The sequence below is a fragment of the Coregonus clupeaformis genome, chromosome 11 (genome assembly GCF_020615455.1).
Source record: "Coregonus clupeaformis isolate EN_2021a chromosome 11, ASM2061545v1, whole genome shotgun sequence".
Classification (NCBI taxonomy): domain Eukaryota; kingdom Metazoa; phylum Chordata; class Actinopteri; order Salmoniformes; family Salmonidae; genus Coregonus; species Coregonus clupeaformis.
In genome coordinates this window covers 33,689,664-33,713,184 of record NC_059202.1, presented here as the reverse complement: position 1 = coordinate 33,713,184, position 23,521 = coordinate 33,689,664, and the positions used below count along the sequence as shown (strand labels likewise).

Here is a 23,521-nt window from a genome sequence, read left to right as displayed (position 1 = left end):
AGCACTCACCTGGCTCTATGGCCCTCTTCATTGAGCGTATTAGACAGATGGGAGACTTCTTGGCAAACGCTCATTTGTATGCTATAAATGTGGAACAACACTAGTATTTAGGACTGTATATAAACAGAAAATAACAGGATCGTTCGTTTCAGTTCAGTTTAAGAACCCCCCACCATTCCCCACCAGCCCCAGACCCATCCTGCTGGTCTCCCCACCCATCACCACTTCCCTGCCCAAAAATAATAGAATAACAGGATTTCACCACGGTAAAAGTGACTATGAATGACCCTGATGGCGTATTTACTTTTTGGTATTTGCACAGGGGCTCTGAAGGAAAAGTACAGGGACATTAATAAGTGCACATTTTTCTATTTCAAGCAGGCTACTTGTTAAAATATATTGATGTGCAAATGTGTTCGACCATGGAATCCTTTGTTCTGCCCAGGTAAACACTCTTCTCTTTTTTAAGCATCAGACACTCAGCTGTCTAACTCTAAAGAAACAAATAAGACATTTATGACATTTAAAAACACCATGAGTTCCCAGTGTTCCATGTTTTCTACAGATTCTACAAAAAGGTGCAATTCATCCTCTTATTTTTATATTCTTACTGATACAACGAGTAGTAGCCTATTGAAAGCCCAAGCCTATCATATAGGTATACCCATTTAGCCAAAGCCTAAATATTGATTATTTATTTATCTTTGAGGATGTTGTCTGTACATTGACAGTATTGTAACCACTACTGTATGTTTGACCAGTGCCTCCCCCAGGTCTGGTCTGCTCTGGGATGGCTGTGTACAGTAAAGTATGTGAAGGATGGGTCAGTCCTGATACTGATCTCAGCAGTTCTCTGGCCTGTTTCCTGGATTACACTGTGGCTGTGGAATTTCTCTGCTCCTCGCCATTACCCAAAGGGCAGGCTGGAGCACCCTAAACTGTAGTCCATTACTGAGGCTTAGCACGTTGGGCTCCCTGAGCAAACAACCGGCACCACCGCTCTCTCTCTCTCTCTCTCTCTCTCTCTCTCTCTCTCTGACATTCTGTCACACTTCAATTCACAACAGCACCTCTGTTTTGACCAACGATGGCGTGAGCTTCAACTGAGAGGCCATTTTTGGATGAAAGATGACAGAAACATCCCTCTGGTGGTTTGCAGACGGAGTTCAAGCATACAGTTAGTTTCCCTATGTACCCATCCAGAGTGAGTAACCCTTCTACTTATTTGTGTGTTTCTTGAATGATGGTTTGTTACAAAATAGGGTTAATGATAAAAATAAGGAGCGTTTCACTGTTTCACTGAGGATATGGGGCGATACTAGATGTACTCCGTGACCTCCACACCTTTGGAAGGTTATCATAAATACTGCATAGGTATTTCCTCTTGTCAAGTCCTTAAAGGGGATGTGTTGAGGGTTTTTCATGGAGAAGGTCTTTTCATGGAGCAGGTTAAGCAGTGGCAACAGAGCCATTCCATAGACCATTTGCCTTTAATAAATGAGCTCCATCCAGCTGAACAAACCGGAGCCTCCTATAAATCCATGGCATGTTTAAGATGACAAGGAAATGAGGCTATGTGCTTAACTTGGAGTCCTTTCAATTTAACTCATGCTCAGTGTTTCCCAGTTATAAAATCAAGAACAGGCACTACCATGTTACAATACTCATTAATAATTATAGGGTATTCGGAACTCGTTAAACTTGTTCAATTTCTGAATGTGACCAATGAGACAGAGGCTCTGGTTAACACTGCGGCTGAATGCAAACACATTTCAAGAATACTTAGACACCCGACATGGAGTTGACACCAGGGGAGTGGGTCTTCTAGACAGTTTTAATGACATACTGGGGGAGAACCTGGCGAAACACACGCAACAGGAGCTTCTACGCTTAATACTTTCATTTTTCTTTCCCTTTCCAAGAAACACAATGTGCTAAATTGGATAATTTCATACATTTCTCTGAGGCATGCCGTGTTTACTTAAATAATTTTAGAAATTAACCTCTCTGCCCTCAAATGGTTTTGAGCTCAGCTTGAGTTAAACGGACAGACTTTAAAGTGGAACCGAAAGACGTAATGACATCACAGTGCAAAATATTTGTACAAATTACTCTTTCAGTGAAGGTTATTTACATTCATCCATCATTGACGAAATGGTTAAAAGGGAATAAGGCTCCAGTCTTATTTGATATTTTTCTCAACATTTTCAGGCAAACTTGATTGCAAACGACAAATTCAAAAAAACTAAGAACTGATCAAAAACATACAGTATCTTATTTTAATTACAAAATAACCTTCTTTTTTTAAAAACAGTATATACACTGTTTGACAGTAGCAGTTGGTGTTCTTATATCTAATTTAGCAGTGTTTGAATCTAGAAAAGAATGCTAAGAAATCATACAGTAAATACCATGCATTCTATTATCCATATAATCCATATATCCATACATATAATCTCATAAATACAGTACATACGTGTGGCTCATTTCAATGAGCGTAAAACTTTATGGTCAGTGGCTGGTTTAATACATTTATTCTCCAGCAAAATGGAAATGGCCTAAAGGAGACAAGAGCACCATTGACTTTCTTGGAATAAGCGCCAACTTGGGACATGGCCTTTCGAAGACTTGTTTGTTATGTCTAGGTTTGCACAGCACCATAGTATACATTTTAGCTTAGCATTATAATACTGTAACTTTGCCATACTGTATACAACCACCACTGCTCTCATGCAGGACATAGCATGTCTTTATTACAAAGAGGATAACTCTTTAAATACTTACTGTAGCTAAGTACATTACAGCTCACACCTAAGAACATATGCATTGGATGATGTCAAAAAGCCAGAGTGCTTAAGGAAAGACAGGTGTCAACACTGACTTCAACCAAAAATATTGATAGAAATCCATACATGTTACTCGTTTGGCTTGGTTATCATTGGCAGGCGTATGGTAGCAGAAAATGGCCCCCTTCATCAGAGCAATTTAGGGTTAACTCCTGTAGAATCAACACAAACCAATGATAAACAAACATATTTTACAGTACCACAAATGAAATGTGTACATCAATTATATACAGAAAGTCTTTGTGACTTACCCAGTGATCCTACAGTTCCTGGCTTGGACATAGTTTCCTGTGTACCTGATGTCACACTTCACTATGTTGTTTGAGAAATCTGACTCCTGCACTTGCATAGTTGGGTTTACCGTCACCTGACGTACATCATGAGACAAGACGGGTCAATGACATGTTGCTAGTTTTGCAATACGTTTTGGACAACTGAAAAATGCCAGTGCAAAATAACTGTATCTATAGGGTTTACAGTGAGCTCCAAAAGTATTGGGACAGTGACACATATATTTTGTTGTTTTGGCTCTGTACTCCAGCACTTTAGATTTGCAATAATACAATGACTATGAGCTTACAGTGCAGACTGTCAGCTTTAATTTAAGGGTATTTTCATCCATTTCGGGTGAACCGTTTAGAAATTACAGCACTTTTTGTATGTAGTCCCCCCATTTAAAGTAGTCAAAAGTTTAGTATTTGGTCCCATATATCTAGCTCGTAATGATTACATCAAGCTTGTAACTCTACAAACTTGTTGGATGCATTTTCTGTTTGTTTTGGTTGTATTTCAGATTATTTTGTGCCCAATGGAAATGAATGTTAAAAAATGTATTGTGTCATTTTGGAGTCACTTTTATTGTAAATAAGAATAGAATATGTTTCTAAACACTTCTACATTAATGTGGATGCTACCATGATTACGGATAATCCTGAATGAATTTTGAATAATGACGCACAAATATCATACCCCCCAAGAAATGCTTACCTCCCCTGTTATTGTAATGGTGAGAGGTTAGCATGTCTTGGGGGTATGATATTTGTGCGTCTGTAACTTTCTCACTCATCATTATTCAAGATTCATTCAGGACTATCCGAATAATAAATGTTTGACTACTTTACTATACATATAAGTAGATTTCTCCCAATACTTTTGGTCCCCTAAAATGGGGGGAATATGCACAAAAAGTGCTGTAATTTCTAAACGGTTCACCCGATATGTATGAAAATACCCTAAAATTAAAGCTGACAGTCTGCACTTTAACCTCGTAGTCATTGTATCGTTTCACAACCAAAGTGCTGGAGTACAGAGCCAATACTGTCCCAATACTTTTGGAGCTCACTGTATATCTGTCTCTTCATTAAACTGGCTATAATGTTACCTTGAGAATATAGTTTCCCGGTGGCACGTCCGTGATGTCAATCCACTGGCAGTCAATGTTGGCATTGTAGGTGTCATAGCAACCAGGACCCAATCCCTGTACCAAACATGTGATTAAAAACATATAACAAACTAAATTGGTTGATCGATTGATCAATTAAACTATCAGAACCTGTGTGTGTGCTGTGCAGGCGAAGCGTCGGCGGACTCCCAGGTCACAGCTGGTGTCCTCCAGACAGAAGCTGGCCTTGTGTCCCTCTGCCACCTTCCTGCCTGTGATGACATCCAGCAGGTCATAGTTACTGAAGGCCTCCATGCTGTGGTAGTGCTGGTGGCAGCTGTGCCATTCCCATTGGTGTCTGGGTTTGACTGGGAGGAAGTCAGCTGTCCCCTGGTTCTTCACCCTCTGGGGAAACCTCAGCAGAGTCCTGTAGTCGATGTCTCTGACACCTGGTCGATACGCTGACCTTGGGGGAGAGAAATTACAAATACAAATAATAGACTGTACATAATGACTGGGGTCAGGAGTTTTTCCTGACAATGTCACCTGACCATAGCTTTCTTGGTCAGAAAAAACTCCTGGCCCCAATTATAACGGATAAGTGCATGGACCGTCATTTGAATGATCATTAATGACAGCTTAATAACAACTTAATAACAATTGAGTAACAGTTCACGTATTATACTTTAGAAGACACTGAGGAGGAGGCTTGAGGTGTATTTGGAATAGTTTAACATTCACCTCAGGAATCCACAGCCGTTCATTTGAAGTTTATTTTACTTGGCAGAGCAGAGAGACAGACGGAAAAATCGAGGTCGGCTGCCAGGTTGTATGGTGCTGTCACTATACTGTTACTCCCAAATGGGCCAGTGCCAAGGAAGTCTGGTCGACACATCCTGTCTGATGTCTACCTCTAATCAAACAAATGACTGTACATGTCAAATATGATTAATTAGTGTTATAATACATTGATGATGTCAAGATAAATGTTTTTGTGCTATTGCTCTTACACATTGATATGCATAATCAATAATAAAACATGAACTCCTACCGTGACAGACAGTTTTCCTCTCCTGCACATCTCAGGGCATACATCTGTACTCGTTGGATATAAGAAGCAGTTTGGATATAGTAGGGGTCAGGAACAAGGTCTGGGAGACCTGGGGAAGAGGAATCACAATCCATCCGTGTTAGTTGTATGATTTACAAGGGTGTGTGAGGGTTGTTGTAACCTACCACATTTGTATTTTTATAAACAAGAGGGTCTGAAGAGTTGTATGAATCGTTTGTAATACTCTGTACTTTTATCTGGATGTAAAAATATGTCTGCATAATGCAAAGCAAATGGCCCTGGGTAAAATAGAACACCCTACTCTATAAGATATAGATAGCTAGCCTAATTCTCACATCAATGTCTACCTTACCGTTATGAAATAATCTGGTGCCATAGCCTGTTCCTGGTGGAAGACGCACAGGTTCTCTGGTTCTTCCGCCTGACGGGTATATGTTATAAAAAACATAATTTTGGTGGTTTTTATTTGGGTCCGTGGGATCACCACCATCATCACCTATCATATTATTACTTTCAACCGTCCTTGGTTGCTGGGGCTGCGAGCGAGTGATGTGCGCCTCCACGCCATTGTTAGAAAGCACACTCAGCGCAGTTGGAGATGCATTTGATTCTGGAGCTGGAATGCGTCTGGATGAGGGAATGGAATCCGCCGCTTGGGCAGTGCGCTGGGCGCGTTGTCTGTTGCCTGCATCCTCGGCATTATTCACGTAGCCAGATGTGGGTGGGTGGGTTGATGCTTCTGGGCTCTCATGTCGCGCCTGGCTAGTGCCGCGACCATGCGTATTCTCTTCGCTCCTAACCGGTGACACAGAGACCTGTCGACGAACCGGCAGGCTGACATCATCCCGAGTAGGGTTTCGTCCTCCCCTCGGGATCCCACTGCCTGAGAACTCCTGGAGAGCCCCGGGACCGGTACCGTTGGAAGTGTAGCCAGTGCCTCCTTGGGGAGGGGGACGCGCTCCTGGGTATCCCGCCACCGGAACCGTGTCCCTCGTTGCGCTCGTGCTGTGGCGCCTAGTGGCGAGGATGTAGTGACCAACATCGGAGCCCATAACCGAGGCTTCTGACTCACTGTCCGCAGTGCGTTCAGAATATGCTGGGTTTCCATCGAATGCTCTCGGAGCATCCTCCAGATCCAATGCTCTAGTTCTAGAGGATCTATTTGGCGCAGAAGGTGGGTGACGTATGTTGAAATCATTCTTGGTGGTCAGATAGAGCTGAGTAGGTACTCTCCTCGCCTGTGTCGATGCGTGATATTCAGACCGCGTGCTGAGTAAACTATACATCCGACCGTTGTTCTCCCATTGGATTCTCTGTCTCCATGGCCCCATAGGCGCGCGTAAATGGTGCTGTCCAGTGCTTAAACGAACCAGAACATAAAGCAGGCAGAAAAGTAGAAAAGAAAACCTCTCCATGGCAAAAATGATCTGAACTACACAAAACACTGTAACATTAACTGCGTAAATTTGACACTTCTGTAAAAATGTAATCTAAATGATGCTGGGATAGGGGTGATGTTTTGTACACACTCTTGATTCGGTCATGGAGTTGCGCACCACATCTCCATAGTGAAAGTCAGGTGAACTACTTGGAGAGTGGAAATGTAGGCACTCACTTTCATAGAATTAGTTTGTCTACGCATGCACAGAGAGGAGCAAAGGCTTGTTTTACAGACACGGTGTTTAACTTAATAGTTTCGTCACTATATCGGGCGTGCTATACAACTAGGCTATTTGTTCAGTAGGCCTATAAGTACATTTTCCGCATATGCGGTAGCCCTTTCTCAGAGCACGTTGAGATTTGTTGCTGAAAATGCAAGATATCTCAAATAAAAGTGGTTTTAGTAAAAAATGTGTCCCTGATTAGTCATCCAACATTTTGGTCAATAATTGTGCATATGACGCACGGACCTTTTGGCATTAATTGGGAACTTCTGTCACAACAACTGACTGATAGTCATCATAAGCAATACATTTTATAAGTGGATTAAATTGAAACCTTCATAATATGGGAATAGAACATGTGTTTTATAGTAGGAGCTATTTGCATCATGAAAATAAGCACACAGGCAGGTGGCGCGCGCTGCCGCTGCATGGCTCTTTGAGATCCATTCACACTGTTTATTTTAATGGTAAATGCCACACTGGAATAGCACACAGTGGGGCGGGCCTTGTGTTACCTCACACCACCTCTCAGAAATACAGTACCATGCAGCTGAGGGATAAGAATAGGGGTTATCGAGTTCTGTTTCTCTATGACTCTCCACTCTGGTCCCTCGATTACTGCACGTCTCCACAAAACCTGCTTGCCACCTGATGGCAGTGGACCTCTAGGGGAAGTATTTACTGAGTTCAAAAAACGCAGGGCACCTGACCTGGTTAAGGAAAACTACACAATGCCTGCCATATGATCTGTCGTCAAGTCTACCCCAGTGTCGTTTTAAATAAGGCTGCGGTACAGTTGTGACAGTGGGATATATTTTACTGAAAAAATCTGGACTATAGTATCGGAACGCCCTTTGAAAAGTTGTATAAAAGCAACGGATCACGTTGTTCAACTGGACACCAGTTATTTTACCTCGAGTTGAATGCGAAATAAAATAGTAAGTAATGAAATAAATTACATTTTGTGGTCTATCAAAAACATTTAAACACGTAAAACAAATGTTTTTTATTGGCACACTAGATAAAAAGTAGGCCTACATAGGCCTATGCCTTCAGGTCAAACCAGGTATTTGTAATACATACAGTGCATACGGAAAGTATTCAGACCCCTTGACTTTTTCCACATTTTGTTACGTTACAGCCTTATTCTAAAATGGATAAAATTATTTTTTCCCCTCAATCTACACACAATACCCCATAATGACAAAGCGATAACATGTATTTAGACATTTTTGCACGTTTATAAAAAATTAAATAAAAACGTATGTACATAAGTATTCAGACCCTTTGCTATGAGACTCAAAATTGAGCTCAGGTGCATCCTGTTTCCATTGATCTTCCTTGAGATGTTTCTACAACTTGATTGGAGTCCACCTGTGGTAAATTCAATTGATTGGACATGATTTGGAAAGGCACACACCTGTTTCTATAAGGTCCCACAGTTGACAATGCATGTCAGAGCAAAAACTTAGCCATGAGGTCGAAGGAATTGTCCCTAGAGCTCAGAGACAGGATTGGGTCGAGGCACAGATCTGGGGAAGGGTACCAAAAAATGTCTGCAGCATTGAAGGTCCCCAAGAACACAGTGGCCTTCATCATTCTTAAATAGAAGAAGTTTGGAACCACCAAGACTCTTCCTGGAGCTGGCCGCCCGGCTAAACTGAGCAATCGGGGGAGAAGGGCCTTGGTCAGGGAGGTGACCAAGAACCCGATGGTCACTCTGACAGAGCTCCAGAGTTCCTCTGTGGAGATGGGAGAACCTTCCAGAAGCACAACCATCTCTGCAGCACTCCACAAATCAGGCCTTTAGAGTGGCCAGACGGAAGCCACAACTCAGTAAAAGGCACATAACAGCCCACTTGGAGTTTGCCAAATGACTCTCAGACAATGAGAAACAATTTTATCTTGGTTTGATGAAACTTCCAGCAGGACAATGACCCTAAGCATACTGCTAAAGCAACACTTGAGTGGTTTAAGGGTAAACCTTTAAATGTCTTGGAATGGCCTAGTCAAAGCCCAGACCTCAATCCAATTGAGAATCTGTGGTATGATTTAAAGATTGCTGTACACCAGCGGAACCCATCCAACTTGAAGGAGCTGGAGCAGTTTTTGCATCTTCAAAGTGGTAGGCATGTTGTGTAAATCAAATGATACAAACCCCCAAAAAATCCATTTAAATTCCAGGTTGTAAGGCAACAAAAAATGAAAAATGCCAAAGGGGGTGAATACTTTCACAAGCCACGGGATAGTGTATATCACTATGGAAGTCTTGGATGCTGTCAAACAGCCTGAACTTTTCCTGCCTCAGAGATCTGTTACATGAAGCCTTCACGTCAGATCTGTTGCAGTGCAGAATTCTTAGAATAGTCTGCAAGTGAAGAGCGCTAATTGGCCCTGTCCCATGGTAGTATACAGTACAGTAAAATACAGTAAGAATGCCTGTGTGCTATGAATTGCAAGATGAATAGCAAGATGATTATGTAAGCTATTGCACATGTGCTTGCAATGACTCCATGACCACTTCTGTGTGATACCATTCATTAAACAGCTCAGCTCAGTGCCAATGCAACTCATATATCATTACCGGCTATATGTTGTGCAAGGTGACAGAGGGTAGGGACAGGTTACCATACCATAGGTTTCCATGGAAAGGCAGGTGGATTATTGTGCGTAATTGTTTCCACTCATTATATACTTGATTGAGAGGGTGTAAAGTGGCTTTATAAGAGCCTCACCTTTCCCCTGCTTCGTCCTCCTCTGATGCATTGTGGCTGGACGAGAGGCAGGGTAGGGAGCTGCCTGTCAGTCAGGAGGGTAGCTATGGGCAACAGGCCAGTCATGCTGTGGAATAGAGTGTGGGGGTGTCCATCTTTATAAAAGTAATATATCTCCTCCCCTGACATTGCATGAATCCCAGCTAAATATAAACACACAGCCCGCCTATGTCCACAGACACTCAGAGCCTTTCAGCAATGTGTATGTCTTCCAGAGGGCAACCATTACAGGGTTAGCTGGCTGCAACTGGATGCGTGTCAACGGGTGGTTACTACGCTCACAGCCCTTCCCCCTGTCAACAGGTTTTATTTAAGGTTATGGGCCTCAATAGGGCACAGGTTACAGGTAACATAGCAGGTAGAACTCAGGAATGTCACTTTATTAGATGTGAGTAGTTGCTATAAGAAATCATACTATTAACATGTTATTACCACTTTATTATGTGTTGTAAAGTGTTACCATAAATTAAACAAATTATTAAACCAGACAATATTCTGTGTAAACAGCTCCCCTTGTCATCTGTAATCAGACATTTGTATTTATTTCAAACAAGGTGCAGTTTTTGGGTACTTCATTGTGGTATAATAGCAATAACTGTTATAATTGTTGTCAAGCTCTGTAGTTTTAAATAATGATCAGACTATGGTCATGCAGTGACATTACTAAACCCTTACAACTATGTCTGTGTTGTTGCTTCAATAGCCTAACCATATGCCAAACATTACACCACAAGCTATTGGCATGCAGTTTCCCCTTGATTTAATACAGAATGTCGTGTACTGTAGATGCTATTTAGGCATGCATAGAGTGATGGATGTACAACAGAGTTTATACACTTTTCCCTCTGAAAAGTTCCTCCAGGAAAATGTCTAGACAGGATTTGTTTTTGCTTAGGTTAAGATTCAATATAGACCTTACTGTAAAGCAGCTTTGAATAAGTCAAGCACTGTTACTGTAGGATGTGTGTGTGTGCAAATGTGTGGAAAAGCTGATGATTAAAGCTGGCTTATGTACCATGGACATATGCTACATTTGCACACACTGTATATATATTTTCTGTTGTATTTTTTGACTTTATGTTTTTTTTTACCCCATATGTAACTCTGTGTTGTTGTTTTTATCGCACTGCTTTGCTTTATCTTGGCCAGGTCGCAGTTGTAAATGAGAACTTGTTCTCAACTGGCTTACCTGGTTAAATAAAGGTGAAATAAAATAAATAAAAAGTATATTTCCATGAGATCGGGTCAAGATCTTAGCAGGGTCCATGTTGGTGTTGAGAGTCCAGTTCACACATTGACACCTGTCACTGCCATCACGTCCTCACGCCATGATCTCCAGGTTACACAACAACACTGCTGCAAGACACTTGGCACGTATTGATATAGGGGACATAGGACAACACAAATCCACAGGTTCCTATGCTTATGCCAGGGAAATGGTCAGGCCCCACCAACAAGCACCCAAAACTGGCATTTATTACAATACTATTAAGAGGATAGAAACACGACATACACATTGGCCTCAAAGACAGGGAGATGAGTTGGCTGATCATCATGCCAAAACCTTTCCCCAAATCCATAACATGAACACACTAAGTTTGAGAAGTAAACTGGGGTTATACAAGTTGCCTGCCAACACGTCAAGTTTCACCTACTTAACAGCGCTGCATGGTCAATCCGATATCCGCATTGGCCGTGTAGCATTTATGGTGAAATGGCCTCTGCAGAAGTCAGGGCATTCATACTTCTTGCCCTTCACGGAGGACCTCCTGCCCCAACCTACTGTCAACCTATCATGTCAATGCGGAGCTTTAAGGCTCCGCAGCTCTTGTCCCAATATTACAGCTGAGCATCATTCCATGGGGACAGCCGCACCAACATGCACATTTGATTAGAACAGCAATAAGGTCATACCAGAGCCATTATTTAAAGTTGGGCCATCTTTTAAAATGGATGCCATGTTAGCACCTTTGAGCATTCCATTTATCCATTCATGACGAGAATTTGGAATCTTGTACATAGCAGTTTAAAATTCTAAAAATTATTTTAATTGCTATTGGTCAATATTGCCCATGGGGAGCTAACATGGCTTCCATGTCATGTAAATGCATCACAACGCAGACACCTCAATGTCCTAACCCTCTAAATATAGGGCTCTGGGTCATTATATACTGTAGGCCTATCTAGTGAATCTAACGGTGTGAAAAACAATACAAGGCAAACAAAGGACCTTTGTAAGCATTTTGTTTGACAGTGTATACCCCGTACATACGGCTAATACAAATTTACTGCGTTTTAACTTCCACTTGAACCCTAAAATCAGCGTACAATCTCATACTGTTGTTTTTTTCCCTTGGCCAAGTGTAAAAGGGCTCAATACTTTATGCACGTACGCAAGCCTAATTGTATTATGTGCATATGGGGTTCATATGGACTATACTGTAGGTATTCCCTATAGAAATTAGACATTATAATGACCTATATATAAATGTGGAAAATGTTGTGAACTCTCATGTTTAGTCTAACCCACACTTGAAACCATTCCATAGCAATAATGTTGACATGTAACATGGCTAGATAGTTGTTTCACATGGCCTTTCCTTTCTACAAATTGGCTCAAGCCCTGAAACTAGTCCATAGGTATCATTTTCCATTTTCTAAATTGCAGGGTCAAGACAATGAGCTCAGATGCAGTGAAAGGTGCAATGCGTTGTATCATTGTAAAGTATCAACCCTAGAAGGACAGAGGGGATATTTGTGAATGTACACTGACTGGCTTGAATTTTTCTATCTATCTCTCTAGCAGTGGAGGCTGCGGAGGAGAGGATGGCTCATAATAACGTCTGGAACAGAGCGAATGGAATAGCATCAAACACATAGAAACCATGTGTTTGATAACATTCCAGTCAAGCCATTACCACGAGTCCATCCTCACCAATTAAGGTGCCACCAACCTCCTGAGATAGATATACAGTATATATATATATAATTATATACACATATACAGTGGGGGAAAAAAGTATTTAGTCAGCCACCAATTGTGCAAGTTCTCCCACTTAAAAAGATGAGAGAGGCCTGTAATTTTCATCATAGGTACACGTCAACTATGACAGACAAAATGAGAAAAGAAAATCCAGAAAATCACATTGTAGAATTTTGAATGAATTTATTTGCAAATTATGGTGGAAAATAAATATTTGGTCAATAACAAAAGTTTCTCAATACTTTGTTATATACCCTTTGTTGGCAATGACACAGGTCAAATGTGTTCTGTAAGTCTTCACAAGGTTTTCACACACTGTTGCTGGTATTTTGGCCCATTCCTCCATGCAGATCTCCTCTAGAGCAGTGATGTTTTGGGGCTGTCGCTGGGCAACATGGACTTTCAACTCCCTCCAAAGATTTTCTATGGGGTTGAGATCTGGAGACTGGCTAGGCCACTCCAGGACCTTGAAATGCTTCTTACGAAGCCACTCCTTCGTTGCCCGGGCGGTGTGTTTGGGATCATTGTCATGCTGAAAGACCCAGCCACGTTTAATCTTCAATGCCCTTGCTGATGGAAGGAGGTTTTCACTCAAAATCTCACGATACATGGCCCCATTCATTCTTTCCTTTACACGGATCAGTCGTCCTGGTCCCTTTGCAGAAAAACAGCCCCAAAGCATGATGTTTCCACCCCCATGCTTCACAGTAGGCATGGTGTTCTTTGGATGCAACTCAGCATTCTTTGTCCTCCAAACATGACGAGTTGAGTTTTTACCAAAAAAGTTCTATTTTGGTTTCATCTGACCATATGACATTCTCCCAATCCTCTTCTGGATCATCCAAATGCACTCTAGCAAACTTCAGACGGGCCTGGACATGTACTGGCTTAAGCAGGGGGACACGTCTGGCACTGCAGGATTTGAGTCCCTGGCGGCGTAGTGTGTTACTGATGGTAGGCTTTGTTACTTTGGTCCCAGCTCTCTGCAGGTCATTCACTAGGTCCCCCCTGTGGTTCTGGGATTTTTGCTCACCGTTCATGTGATCATTTTGACCCCACGGGGTGAGATCTTGCGTGGAGCCCCAGATCGAGGGAGATTATCAGTGGTCTTGTATGTCTTCCATTTCCTAATAATTGCTCCCACAGTTGATTTCTTCAAACCAAGCTGCTTACCTATTGCAGATTCAGTCTTCCCAGCCTGGTGCAGGTCTACAATTTTGTTTCTGGTGTCCTTTGACAGCTCTTTGGTCTTGGCCATAGTGGAGTTTGGAGTGTGACTGTTTGAGGTTGTGGACAGGTGTCTTTTATACTGATAACAAGTTCAAACAGGTGCCATTAATACAGGTAACGAGTGGAGGACAGAGGAGCCTCTTAAAGAAGAAGTTACCGGTCTGTGAGAGCCAGAAATCTTGCTTGTTTGTAGGTGACCAAATACGTATTTTCCACCATAATTTGCAAATAAATTCATTAAAAATCCTACAATGTGATTTTCTGGAAAAAAGAAATTCTCATTTTGTCTGTCATAGTTGACGTGTACCTATGATGAAAATTACAGGCCTCTCTCATCTTTTTAAGTGGGAGAACTTGCACAATTGGTGGCTGACTAAATACTTTTTTCCCCCACTGTAAACAAGGTATTTTTGTATTTTTATAAATGTGCAAAATTTTCTAAAAACCTGTTTTCGCTTTGTTATTAGGGGGTATTGTGTGTAGATTGCTGAGGATTTGTATTTATTTAATCCATTTTAGAAATAAGGCTGTAACGTAGCAAAATTTGGAAAAGGGGAAGTGGTCTGAATACTTTCCGAAGGCGCTGTATGACTTTTTCCACATTTTGTTACGTTACAGCCTTATTCTAAAATTGATTAAATAAAATAAATTCCTCAGCAGAAATACCTTATTTACATAAGTATTCAGACCCTTTGCTAAGAGACTCGAAACTGAGCTCAGGTGCATCCTGTAAATGTGATATTTCAGTTTTGTTATTTTAATAAATTAGTAAAAAATTATTTAACAAACTGTCATTATGGGGTATTGTGTTTAGATTGATAAGGAAAACACTTAATTTTAGAATTGTAAATAAAGACAGGACACAGGAATAACATTAAAACGTCACTAGGGCGGCAGGTAGCTTAGTGGGTAAGAGAATTGTGCCAGTAACCGAAAGGTCGCTGGTTCTAATCCCCGAGCCGATTAGGTGAAAAATCTGTCGGTGCCCTTGAGCAAGGCACTTAACCCTAATTGCTCCTGTAAGTCGCTCTGGATAAGAGCGTCTGCTAAATGACTAATTATTTTATTATTATTTTACTTGGAATAGTGACAACCCAATTTAATTGGAGATTAAAGAGTTTGGCAAGTACATTTTCCAAATACTATTTACAACAAGGAATAGAATGAGAAAAAAACTTAAATACAAAATGAAAAAGACGAGTCTTCAGTCTTGGTGCTATTTACAGGTCTATACAGGTTTGGAGATTCAGTTCCTGCTGTAAAGTACAAAAAGAAAGGTCATGTTAGATAACCACACTCAATTTAACGTCAACACTGTTAGGGGACATTGGCTAAGACAAACCAGTGTCACCGCTTACCTATAAACGATTCAACAGTGTATTCTGGATGTCCTCATAGACCTGGCTGTAGATCTCTTCTTTAGATTTCAACCCATCCAAATACGCTGTAGACAAATGTAAACACTGATCAGGACATTTGCCAAAGAGAAGAGATAGCTACAGTGGCTTGCGAATGTATTCACCCCCCTTGGCATTTTCCTATTTTGTTGCCTTACAACCTGGAATTAAAATGGATATTTTGGGGGGTTGTATCATTTGATTTACACAACATGCCTACTACCGCTTTGAAGATGCAAAATATTTTTGTGTGTGAAACAAACAAGAAATAAGACAAAAAAACAGAAAACTTGAGCGTGCATAACTATTCACCCCCCCACCCCCAAAGCCAATACTTTGTAGAGCTACCTTTTGCAGCAATTACAGCTGCAAGTCTCTTGGGGTATGTCTCTATAAGCTTGGCACATCTAGCCACTGGGATTTTTGACCATTCTTCAAGGCAAAACTGCTCCAGCGCCTTCAAGTTGGATGGGTTCCGCTGGTGTACAGCAATCTTTAAGTCATACCACAGATTCTCAATTGGATTGAGGTCTGGGCTTTGACTAGGCCATTCCAAGACATTTAAATGTTTCCCCTTAAACCACTCGAGTGTTGCTTTAGCAGTAAGCTTAGGGTCATTGTCCTGCTGGAAGGTGAACCTCCGTCCCAGTCTCAAATCTCTGGAAGACTTAAACAGGTTTCCCTTAAGAATTTCCCTGTATTTAGCGCCATCCATCATTCAATTCTGACTAGTTTCCCAGTCCGTGCCGATGAAAAACATCCCCGCAGCATGATGCTGCAACCACCATGCTTCATTGTGGGGATGGCCACTCTTCCGTAAAACCCAGCTCTGTGGAGTGTACGGCTTAAAGTGGTCCTACGGACAGATACTCCAATCTCCGCTGTGGAGCTTTGCAGCTCCTTCAGGGTTATCTTTGGTCTCTTTGTTCCCTCTCTGATTAATGCCCTCCTTGCCTGGTCCATGAGTTTTGGTGGGCAACCCTCTCTTGTTGTGGTGCCATATTCTTTCCATTTTTTTAAATAATGGATTTAATGGTGCTCCGCGGGATGTTCAAAGTTTCAGATATTTTTTTATAACCCAACCCTGATCTGTACTTCTCCACAACTTTGTCCCTGACCTGTTTGGAGAGCTCCTTGGTCTTCTTTAAAAAAAAAATGTTTTTGTCATTTAGCAGACGTTCTTATCCAGAGCGACTTACAGGAGCAATTAGGGTTAAGTGCCTTGCTCAAGGGCACATCGACAGATTTTTCACCTAGTGGGCTCGGGGATTAGAAGCAGCGACCTTTCGGTTACTAGCACAACGCTCCTAACCACTAAGCTACCTGCCACCCCATGGTGCCCCTTGCTTAGTGGTGTTGCAGACTCTGGGGCCTTTCAGAATAGGTGTATATATACTGATATCATGTGACAGATCATGTGACACTTAGGTGGACTTTAACTAATTATGTGACTTCTGAAGGTAATTGGTTGCACCAGATCTTATTTAGGGGCTTCATAGCAAAGGGGGTGAATACATATGCACGCACCACTTTTCCGTTATTTATTTTGTAGATTTTTTTTTTTAACAAGTTATTTTTTTCATTTCACTTCACCAATTTGAACTATTTTATGTATGTCCATTACAGTAATCCCTCGTTTATCGCGGGGGTTACGTTCCGAAAATGACCCGCGATAAGTGAAATCCGCGAAATAGAAAACTTTTTTTTTTTTACAATTAGCAACTATTACATGTATACAAATACAGTGACTCACGTTGTAGGCCGTTTCACTGCTCTTCAGACTGGGCCGCTGCATCCTGACTGCGCTCTCCAGTGTTCTCTTCTTCAGCCCGCGGTGCAGGTGTGTTTGTTCGGGAGAAGAACATAGTGATAGGCAGCTGTTGTCGCTCTTTTTCTTCTTTGCAAAAAGATCCTTGTACACCGACATGCCACCATCGATTACGTTGGAGAACTGTAACGAACGGCTCATCAAAGGGTCCCATTCCTCAGCTACTCGCTTAAGTTCAGTGGCCATTCGGCACCATGGTTGCTAAGCCAAGCGTTAGTCCTTCCTCCTCATCTCTCGTGTCCTCTTCTCCCTCTCTTCTCTTTCATCGTCGCTTTGTCATTTCTGCCAGCTCTGCATCGGTCAGACGGCTGTGCGTCTCCATCAATCAGGGCGTTTATGCATCCGGACTCATGTCATTAAAGCCGTCTCCTCCAATCTGTTTAGCCAGATTCACAGCTGTTTCTACGGCAGAGTGGTGGACCTCGCCTAAGCTTAGCCCGCCGCGCACATAGCCAGGGTCAAACGGTCTTTGTGAACTTTAAATCCTGGGGCTTTGGCTTCTTCCTGCATGATGAAGGTGCGGAGGGCATTCGTTTCCAAAATAAGGCAGTCTCATCCATGTTAAAAACTTGTTCGGCTTATATCCCCCTCCCTCAATGATCGCCTTGAATTTATTGTTCACGTAAGGCTTCTGCCTCAGCGGTATCCGCAGACGCCATCTCACCGTGCAGACAAACATTTTTAAGTCCAAAGCGTTTCTTAAACTTTTCAAACCAGCCCTTGCTTGCATTAAATGCGCTTGGCACTTTGTCAGCAGCACTTGCTGGGGCCTGGCATCCTCTCCCACTGTGTCAGCAGCACTTGCTGAGGCCCGGCATCCTCTCCCTCTTCCCCGTCACTGACAGCAAAGTTTTCATACAGCATTCTCGCTTTGTGCAGATAACGCCTGTATCCGGGGTTATGTTTTTTTCCTGCAGTCATTAGTCCACAGAGCTAATGCCGTCTCCATCCGTACCATGGTCTTGTTGCGGACAGTTACAACCCTTTTTGCATTCGTATTAAAATTGACTGCTGCTGTCGCGTCCTTATGTTTTTTTCCTCCTTCTTTATGTAATTAACGGAAGATTCATTGATTTCCGTAATGATAGCAACGCCTGCATAGCTTTTACCTTCCCTTAGCATGTCCAGAAGTTTAACTTTATCTGAGATAGGTAGCATCTTCCGCCGTTTAGGCCCACCAGGTGCTGCTTGTCGTCCAGGCGCTTTCATGACATTATGGGTTTAGGAGATGTTCGAAATTACAAGATAATTTGGCCAACTTAATGTAAATTTGCCAAGCTGTTTTATGTACGTACATAACTGCACGAGACGACAAAATGATGCAAATACTTAGCATGTTTTGATACAAGAAGCGGGAGTGAGTTTTTAGCGAATCAGAATGCAGAGCACAATGCACCAAAAAAAAAAAAATGCATTATGAAAATCCGCGAAATAGCGAATCCGCGATAAGTGAACCGCGAAGTGGCGAGGGATCACTGTACATGAAATCCAAATAAAAATCTATTTAAATTACAGGTTGTAATGCAACAAAATAGGAATATCGCCAAGGGGGATGAATACTTTTGCAAAGCACTGTACTAGCTAGCACCACTAAAATGGCTACAAAACTAACTGCACAGCAGATATTCAAGAATGCTTATTGACAAATAGAAAAAGTAACAAAAATATATATATATACACACACACCGATGTCCAAACAGCTTTCCACCATCTCTTTCCTGTGCTTCAAGTACATGGGCCACACATGGCCATCAAACAGCCCAGGAGGGTCGGGGACAGTGTATTGTCTTGTACTAAAAAAGGAAACAAAATTATGAATTTAGCAACATATTCAATAAAAAAAATGAGATTTTTTCAGCCAGAACAACCATACTATAGCTACATATGAATGTTAGGGATCTGAGATCTCCCCATTCACACCTTCTCCTCCTTTTGCACTCTTCGTATGGAATGGAGATGTAGTAGCACTTGTTGTACACATCCATCAGGGACCTGGGGGGTCAGAACAAGGTCACTTGCAATTCTACTAAACTCCCCTCCGATGTACAATTCTGAGTCTCCTTAAGTAGAGAACTTATATCTGCATTTAACTTGCAGTCTGCAGCCCCTTAATGCAGATACCACACTTCTGGAGAACACATCATCCAACAGCAAGGAGTGCCTCATTTAGTTGACATTTTCTCTTATCTCCAGCATTGCAGGACCAGCATAGCGCTTAATGTGTACTAGTGAGCAAAGCAAGCTCTAGCTAGCTGCTAACACAGCCCCAAATATTTGTTTTCATACAATTCTCAGAATCTAATCTTGACAGTTTTAACCATGACAACTAAAATTTGCACGCCCTTTGAAATGCAATTAACTAAATTATTATTACGCAATGTAAACCAAACCATCAGATGACTTTTCCCCCTTTTAAAAAGACATGTTAGCTAGTACATTTCCAGTTAGCAGTGGTGTAGGTGAACTTACTTGTAGTTGTACAGAAGGAAGCCCTCCACGATCAGAATGTGGATCGGTTGCTCTGGGTCAGCCACCTCCGTGGCAGGGGACACGTTGACACCGTGGGAGCGGGCAAACTTCACTGGGTTCTCAGCCCATCCTCGTATTGTATTCACCATGGCATCCATGTCCAATGCTGTGATCACTGCACAGAACATAGAAAGGCAGAAAGGAAAGCAAAGTTTAGAAGGGATATTTAGAAGGAGACAATTTATTCAGTCTTGAATAATGGGGATTGTAGTCTTGGGGCAGTATTAATATTGTATGTACTATCAAATGTCATTTTGAGTGATGCTTTGTAACACTGAGGGCCAAATACATTGGATGATCAGTTACTCTCCTACAGTGAAATCCAGGCTTACCATCCCACTGTCTAAAGCCGTCCTCCCCGACTTCTATATGATCAGGTTTCTGAAATAACAGTCACCAATAAAACATTGCTGCAACAGCAGGGTGATCTGTATACATGCAGATCCCATTACATGCTGAACACTTCAAGCCAGTCACACATAGCTGAAGCATGCAGGGATAATAACATGCAGAAGAGCATAGAGAATCAACAATGGCATGCATCATGGTTAATGTTATGAGTTTTGGACATTTGCTAAAACAGGGAAAGTCAGGACCTAATGTAGCAGCCCTTCCCCTGGCAAGGTCATGCAACGAAAAGGGATTGCCACAAAGCTATGTTGTAGCAGAGGGCAAAGGTTACCTTGAAAAAGTCATCTTGATGCACCACACAACAGTTAGGCAATGACTTCATCAGCCTATTTGTCAAAGTGGTTTTCCCACCATTGGTCACACTGAAAATAGATCAACATCAAATTTGATTTCATGAAGTCAGAGAGTTCAAATCAAATCAAATCAGATTGTCCGTTTGTAAATTCAGAGCGTTTCGCTCTAGGAGCGTTCAGAGCGCACACTGGACGCTCTGGTCGAGGAGTAGTTGATCCGCGCGTTCTGACCTCACAACCTCAGTCAAGCATCCAGGCTAACTGGCTAACGTTGGCTAGCTTGTTAGCTACTTCCAGTTACAAATGAGAGAACGCCTCACTCTAACCATTTTACTCGCCCTAGCAGAGCTGGTTAGGCTGTTTTCATGTTATCCTGCGCGTTGGTGACTAACTGTGCTGCTGGCAACAATTTAATTACGCTTTACTGCCAACGTTTACTGACACCGGCATATTCAACCGGGGTTGAGCGTTCGTACATTCATCAGTTATTCTGCGCTCTGGCACACTCAGACGAGAGTGCTCTGAAATCCGAGTAGATAGCCAGAGTGAATTTACGAACGCACCCTAAATACAGCAGTTATTAACTAGCTAGCTAGCTACATTGTAACCTAGCCATTGTGGCGGCAAATTGATTACATCGTTAACTAGCTAGCTAAAATAGCGTTCGGTAGCTAGCCAGTTTATGTTAACTACTCTGAATAGCAATCAAATATAAAATATTTCATGAGTTTAGCTAGCTATGTCGTTTAACTAGGTAGTTAGCTAACTGCATCTTTGAATTTAGTCAGAGGTTAGCTGAGAAAACAACTCAAAATGTTGCCAGTTCTAGCTAGTTGACATTAGTTTACCTGATAACCAGCCATGTAAAATGTTAGCTAGATTATAGAAAAACAAAGCTATCAATCTTTTTTTTCTTCTTTTTTTACATTTACAATACTAGTTGCCATCAAAAAGGTGTGGCTAGCTATCGTATGTAGCTACAGTATGGCCAAAGATTGTTATAACATTGTTTTATGTGAAAGTCCGCGCTGGAATTTTAAATCTCCCGCCTGACTACGACAACAAACGAATATGTCAGGCGATTTGCTACAAAACGGTTAACTAGCTAAATGCCGTAATTAAATTAGCCTTGTCTGGATTCTCGAGCTATTTTTTTTTATTTATTCCTGCAAGAAATTAAACTTTGACAGTAGCCAACTAGCTAAGTTAGTTAGCTAAACACATGGTATGTATTGTTTTGGCATCGCCGGTGTTATGTGTATCAACTAATGAGGTTATAAATGTTTTACTAAGCAAAATATACGTGTTATATAATAAACTAATACATGTCAATTTTTGAACGGCAAATTACAACTTACCCGCCAATTCCTATAACATATTTCATTTTGAGTCGTGTTCTTGAGACTTCTGCTCCAAGTCCCAGTTGAAGTGACACTCACAGCAAAACACAGTGAATAACAATAATAAAAATAATACTCTGTAGAGAGTAGTTCAAGTGTTGGTCTTTTCTCCTTTCTCTGGTGTTCTGACAGAGCACAGCTTGCTATCTTTTACTATTTTATTGATAAAGAATCGCGGGTCACTGAATTTATAGCCAACTGTGACTTGCGTCACGCCGAGGTACCCCCCTCTTGTCCAAACAACGTCGGCGACTCGTAAAGATTTGCATATTGGCTATGCCCCACTTTTGCAACAGTTTCACGTCGGTATTTTCTATGCGGGATCCTTGGGACGTCCCCTACCCCATTGAAGTTGACATTTCAAATGGTAAGGGTTATGGTTAGGGTTTAGAGTATGGACGTCCCAAGGATTCCAAATAGCAGTATCTGTTTCAGGTCCCACAAGTCCAAAGCATGTGCCGTTCCAGCCCACCTGACCATTAACCCCTACCAACCTACTGTAAGGAAGACTATGACCACATGTTTAAGTTTCCCAGAGGCTGGTGGGAGGAACTATAGGAGGACGGGCTCATTGTAATGGCTGGAATGGAATAAATGGAACGGAGTCAAATATGTGCTTTCCATATGTTTGATGTGTTTGATACTGTTCCATTAATTCCATTCCAGCCATTACAATAAATCCGCCCTCCTATAGCTCCTCCCACCAGCCTCCACTGAAGTTTACATGTATGTCACCTATATATTATTTGAATGTATTTGGATATATCATTCGAAAGGTAACTTATGTCATTACACTTTCTCTGTAGCCTATAGTCTCTCCGAATTGACATACTTCTACCAGAATGGGGAAGTCTGAACTCACATGAGCCAAGGCCATTGGTAGGTTTTTACACTTAAAGATCCTCTGTTTTATATACGCTCACCAGACAGTTTATTAGGTACACCGCCCCGTTCACGAAAATGGATCTCTCCTACAGACAGTGAGTCACGTGGCTGTGGCTTGCTATATAAAGCAAGCAGACAGGCATCGAGGCATTCAGTTACTGTTCGATTGAATGTTAGAATGGGCAAAATGAGTGACCTAAGTGACTTTGAGTGTGGTATGATTGTTGGTGCCAGGCAGGCATGCCGTATCCAGTATCTCAGAAATGTCCACCCTCCTGGGCTTTTCACGCACGACAATGTCTAGGGTTTCCCGAGAATGTTGCGACAAACAAAAAACATCCAGTCAGTGGCAGTCCTGTAGGCGAAAACATCTTGTTGATGAGAGAGGTCGAAGGAGAATGGCAAGAATTGTGCAAACTAACAGGCGGACCACAAACAGACAAATAATGGTGCAGTACAACAATGGTGTGCAGAACGGTATCTCGGAACACACAACTCGTCGATCCTTGTCACGGATGGGCTATTGTAACGGACAACCACACCGGGTTCCACTCCTATCAGCTAAAAACAAGAAGAAGTGGCTCCAGTGGGCACGCAATCACCAACACTGGACAATTGAGGAGTGGAAAAACATTGCCTGGTCCGACATTGCCTGGGGAATGAAGCTGTTCAGGAGCCTGTTGGTGTCAGACTTCATGTATTGGAACTGCTTGCCGTGCAGAAGCAGAGAGAACAGTCTATGGCTTGGGTGGCTGAAGTCTTTAACGATTTTCCAGGCCTGATATAGCGCTCCTGAATGGCAGGGAGCTTGGCCCCAGTGATGTACTG

At 42.0% G+C, this 23,521-nt stretch overlaps 2 protein-coding genes across 3 annotated transcripts; both read right to left on the bottom strand.

Annotated features, from left to right (window-relative positions):
- Positions 1–3,093: 3,093 nt before the first annotated feature.
- On the bottom strand, positions 3,094–6,714 carry LOC121577141 (protein-lysine 6-oxidase-like). The gene is made up of 5 exons (XM_041890924.2): positions 5,652–6,714; positions 5,279–5,387; positions 4,399–4,693; positions 4,228–4,323; positions 3,094–3,213 (listed from the first exon to the last, which is right to left on the bottom strand). Exons 1-5 carry the CDS (start codon positions 6,712–6,714, stop codon positions 3,094–3,096), a joined length of 1,683 nt encoding a protein of 560 aa, XP_041746858.2.
- Positions 6,715–15,034: 8,320 nt separating this feature from the next.
- Positions 15,035–22,027, bottom strand: LOC121576822 (nicotinamide riboside kinase 2). Of its 2 annotated transcripts, XM_041890334.2 has the most exons (8): positions 21,767–22,027; positions 20,387–20,477; positions 20,037–20,085; positions 19,645–19,819; positions 19,096–19,167; positions 18,862–18,968; positions 15,309–15,394; positions 15,035–15,206 (listed from the first exon to the last, which is right to left on the bottom strand). In XM_041890334.2, the coding sequence occupies exons 1-7, from the start codon at positions 21,790–21,792 to the stop codon at positions 15,309–15,311; spliced, it is 606 nt and encodes a 201-aa protein (XP_041746268.1). In that variant the 5' UTR covers positions 21,793–22,027; the 3' UTR covers positions 15,035–15,206. The 2 variants fall into 2 exon arrangements, with proteins under 2 accessions (XP_041746268.1, XP_041746269.1); XM_041890335.2 differs by lacking the exon at positions 20,387–20,477 and having other exon boundaries at positions 21,767–21,945.
- Positions 22,028–23,521: the final 1,494 nt, after the last annotated feature.

Coding starts and splice junctions, on each gene's coding strand:
- LOC121577141 (XM_041890924.2), bottom strand. CDS start 6,714: ATGGAGAGGTTTTCTTTTCTACTTTTCTGCCTGCTTTATGTTCTGGTT. Junction 5,388..5,651: donor CACCAGATTATTTCATAACG/GTAAGGTAGACA, acceptor CCTCTTCCCCAG/GTCTCCCAGACCTTGTTCCT. Junction 4,694..5,278: donor GAGGAAAACTGTCTGTCACG/GTAGGAGTTCAT, acceptor CTCTCCCCCAAG/GTCAGCGTATCGACCAGGTG.
- LOC121576822 (XM_041890334.2), bottom strand. CDS start 21,792: ATGAAATATGTTATAGGAATTGGCGG. Junction 20,478..21,766: donor TATGTTATAGGAATTGGCGG/GTAAGTTGTAAT, acceptor ATCTATTTTCAG/TGTGACCAATGGTGGGAAAA. Junction 18,969..19,095: donor GAGTGCAAAAGGAGGAGAAG/GTGTGAATGGGG, acceptor TTCCTTTTTTAG/TACAAGACAATACACTGTCC.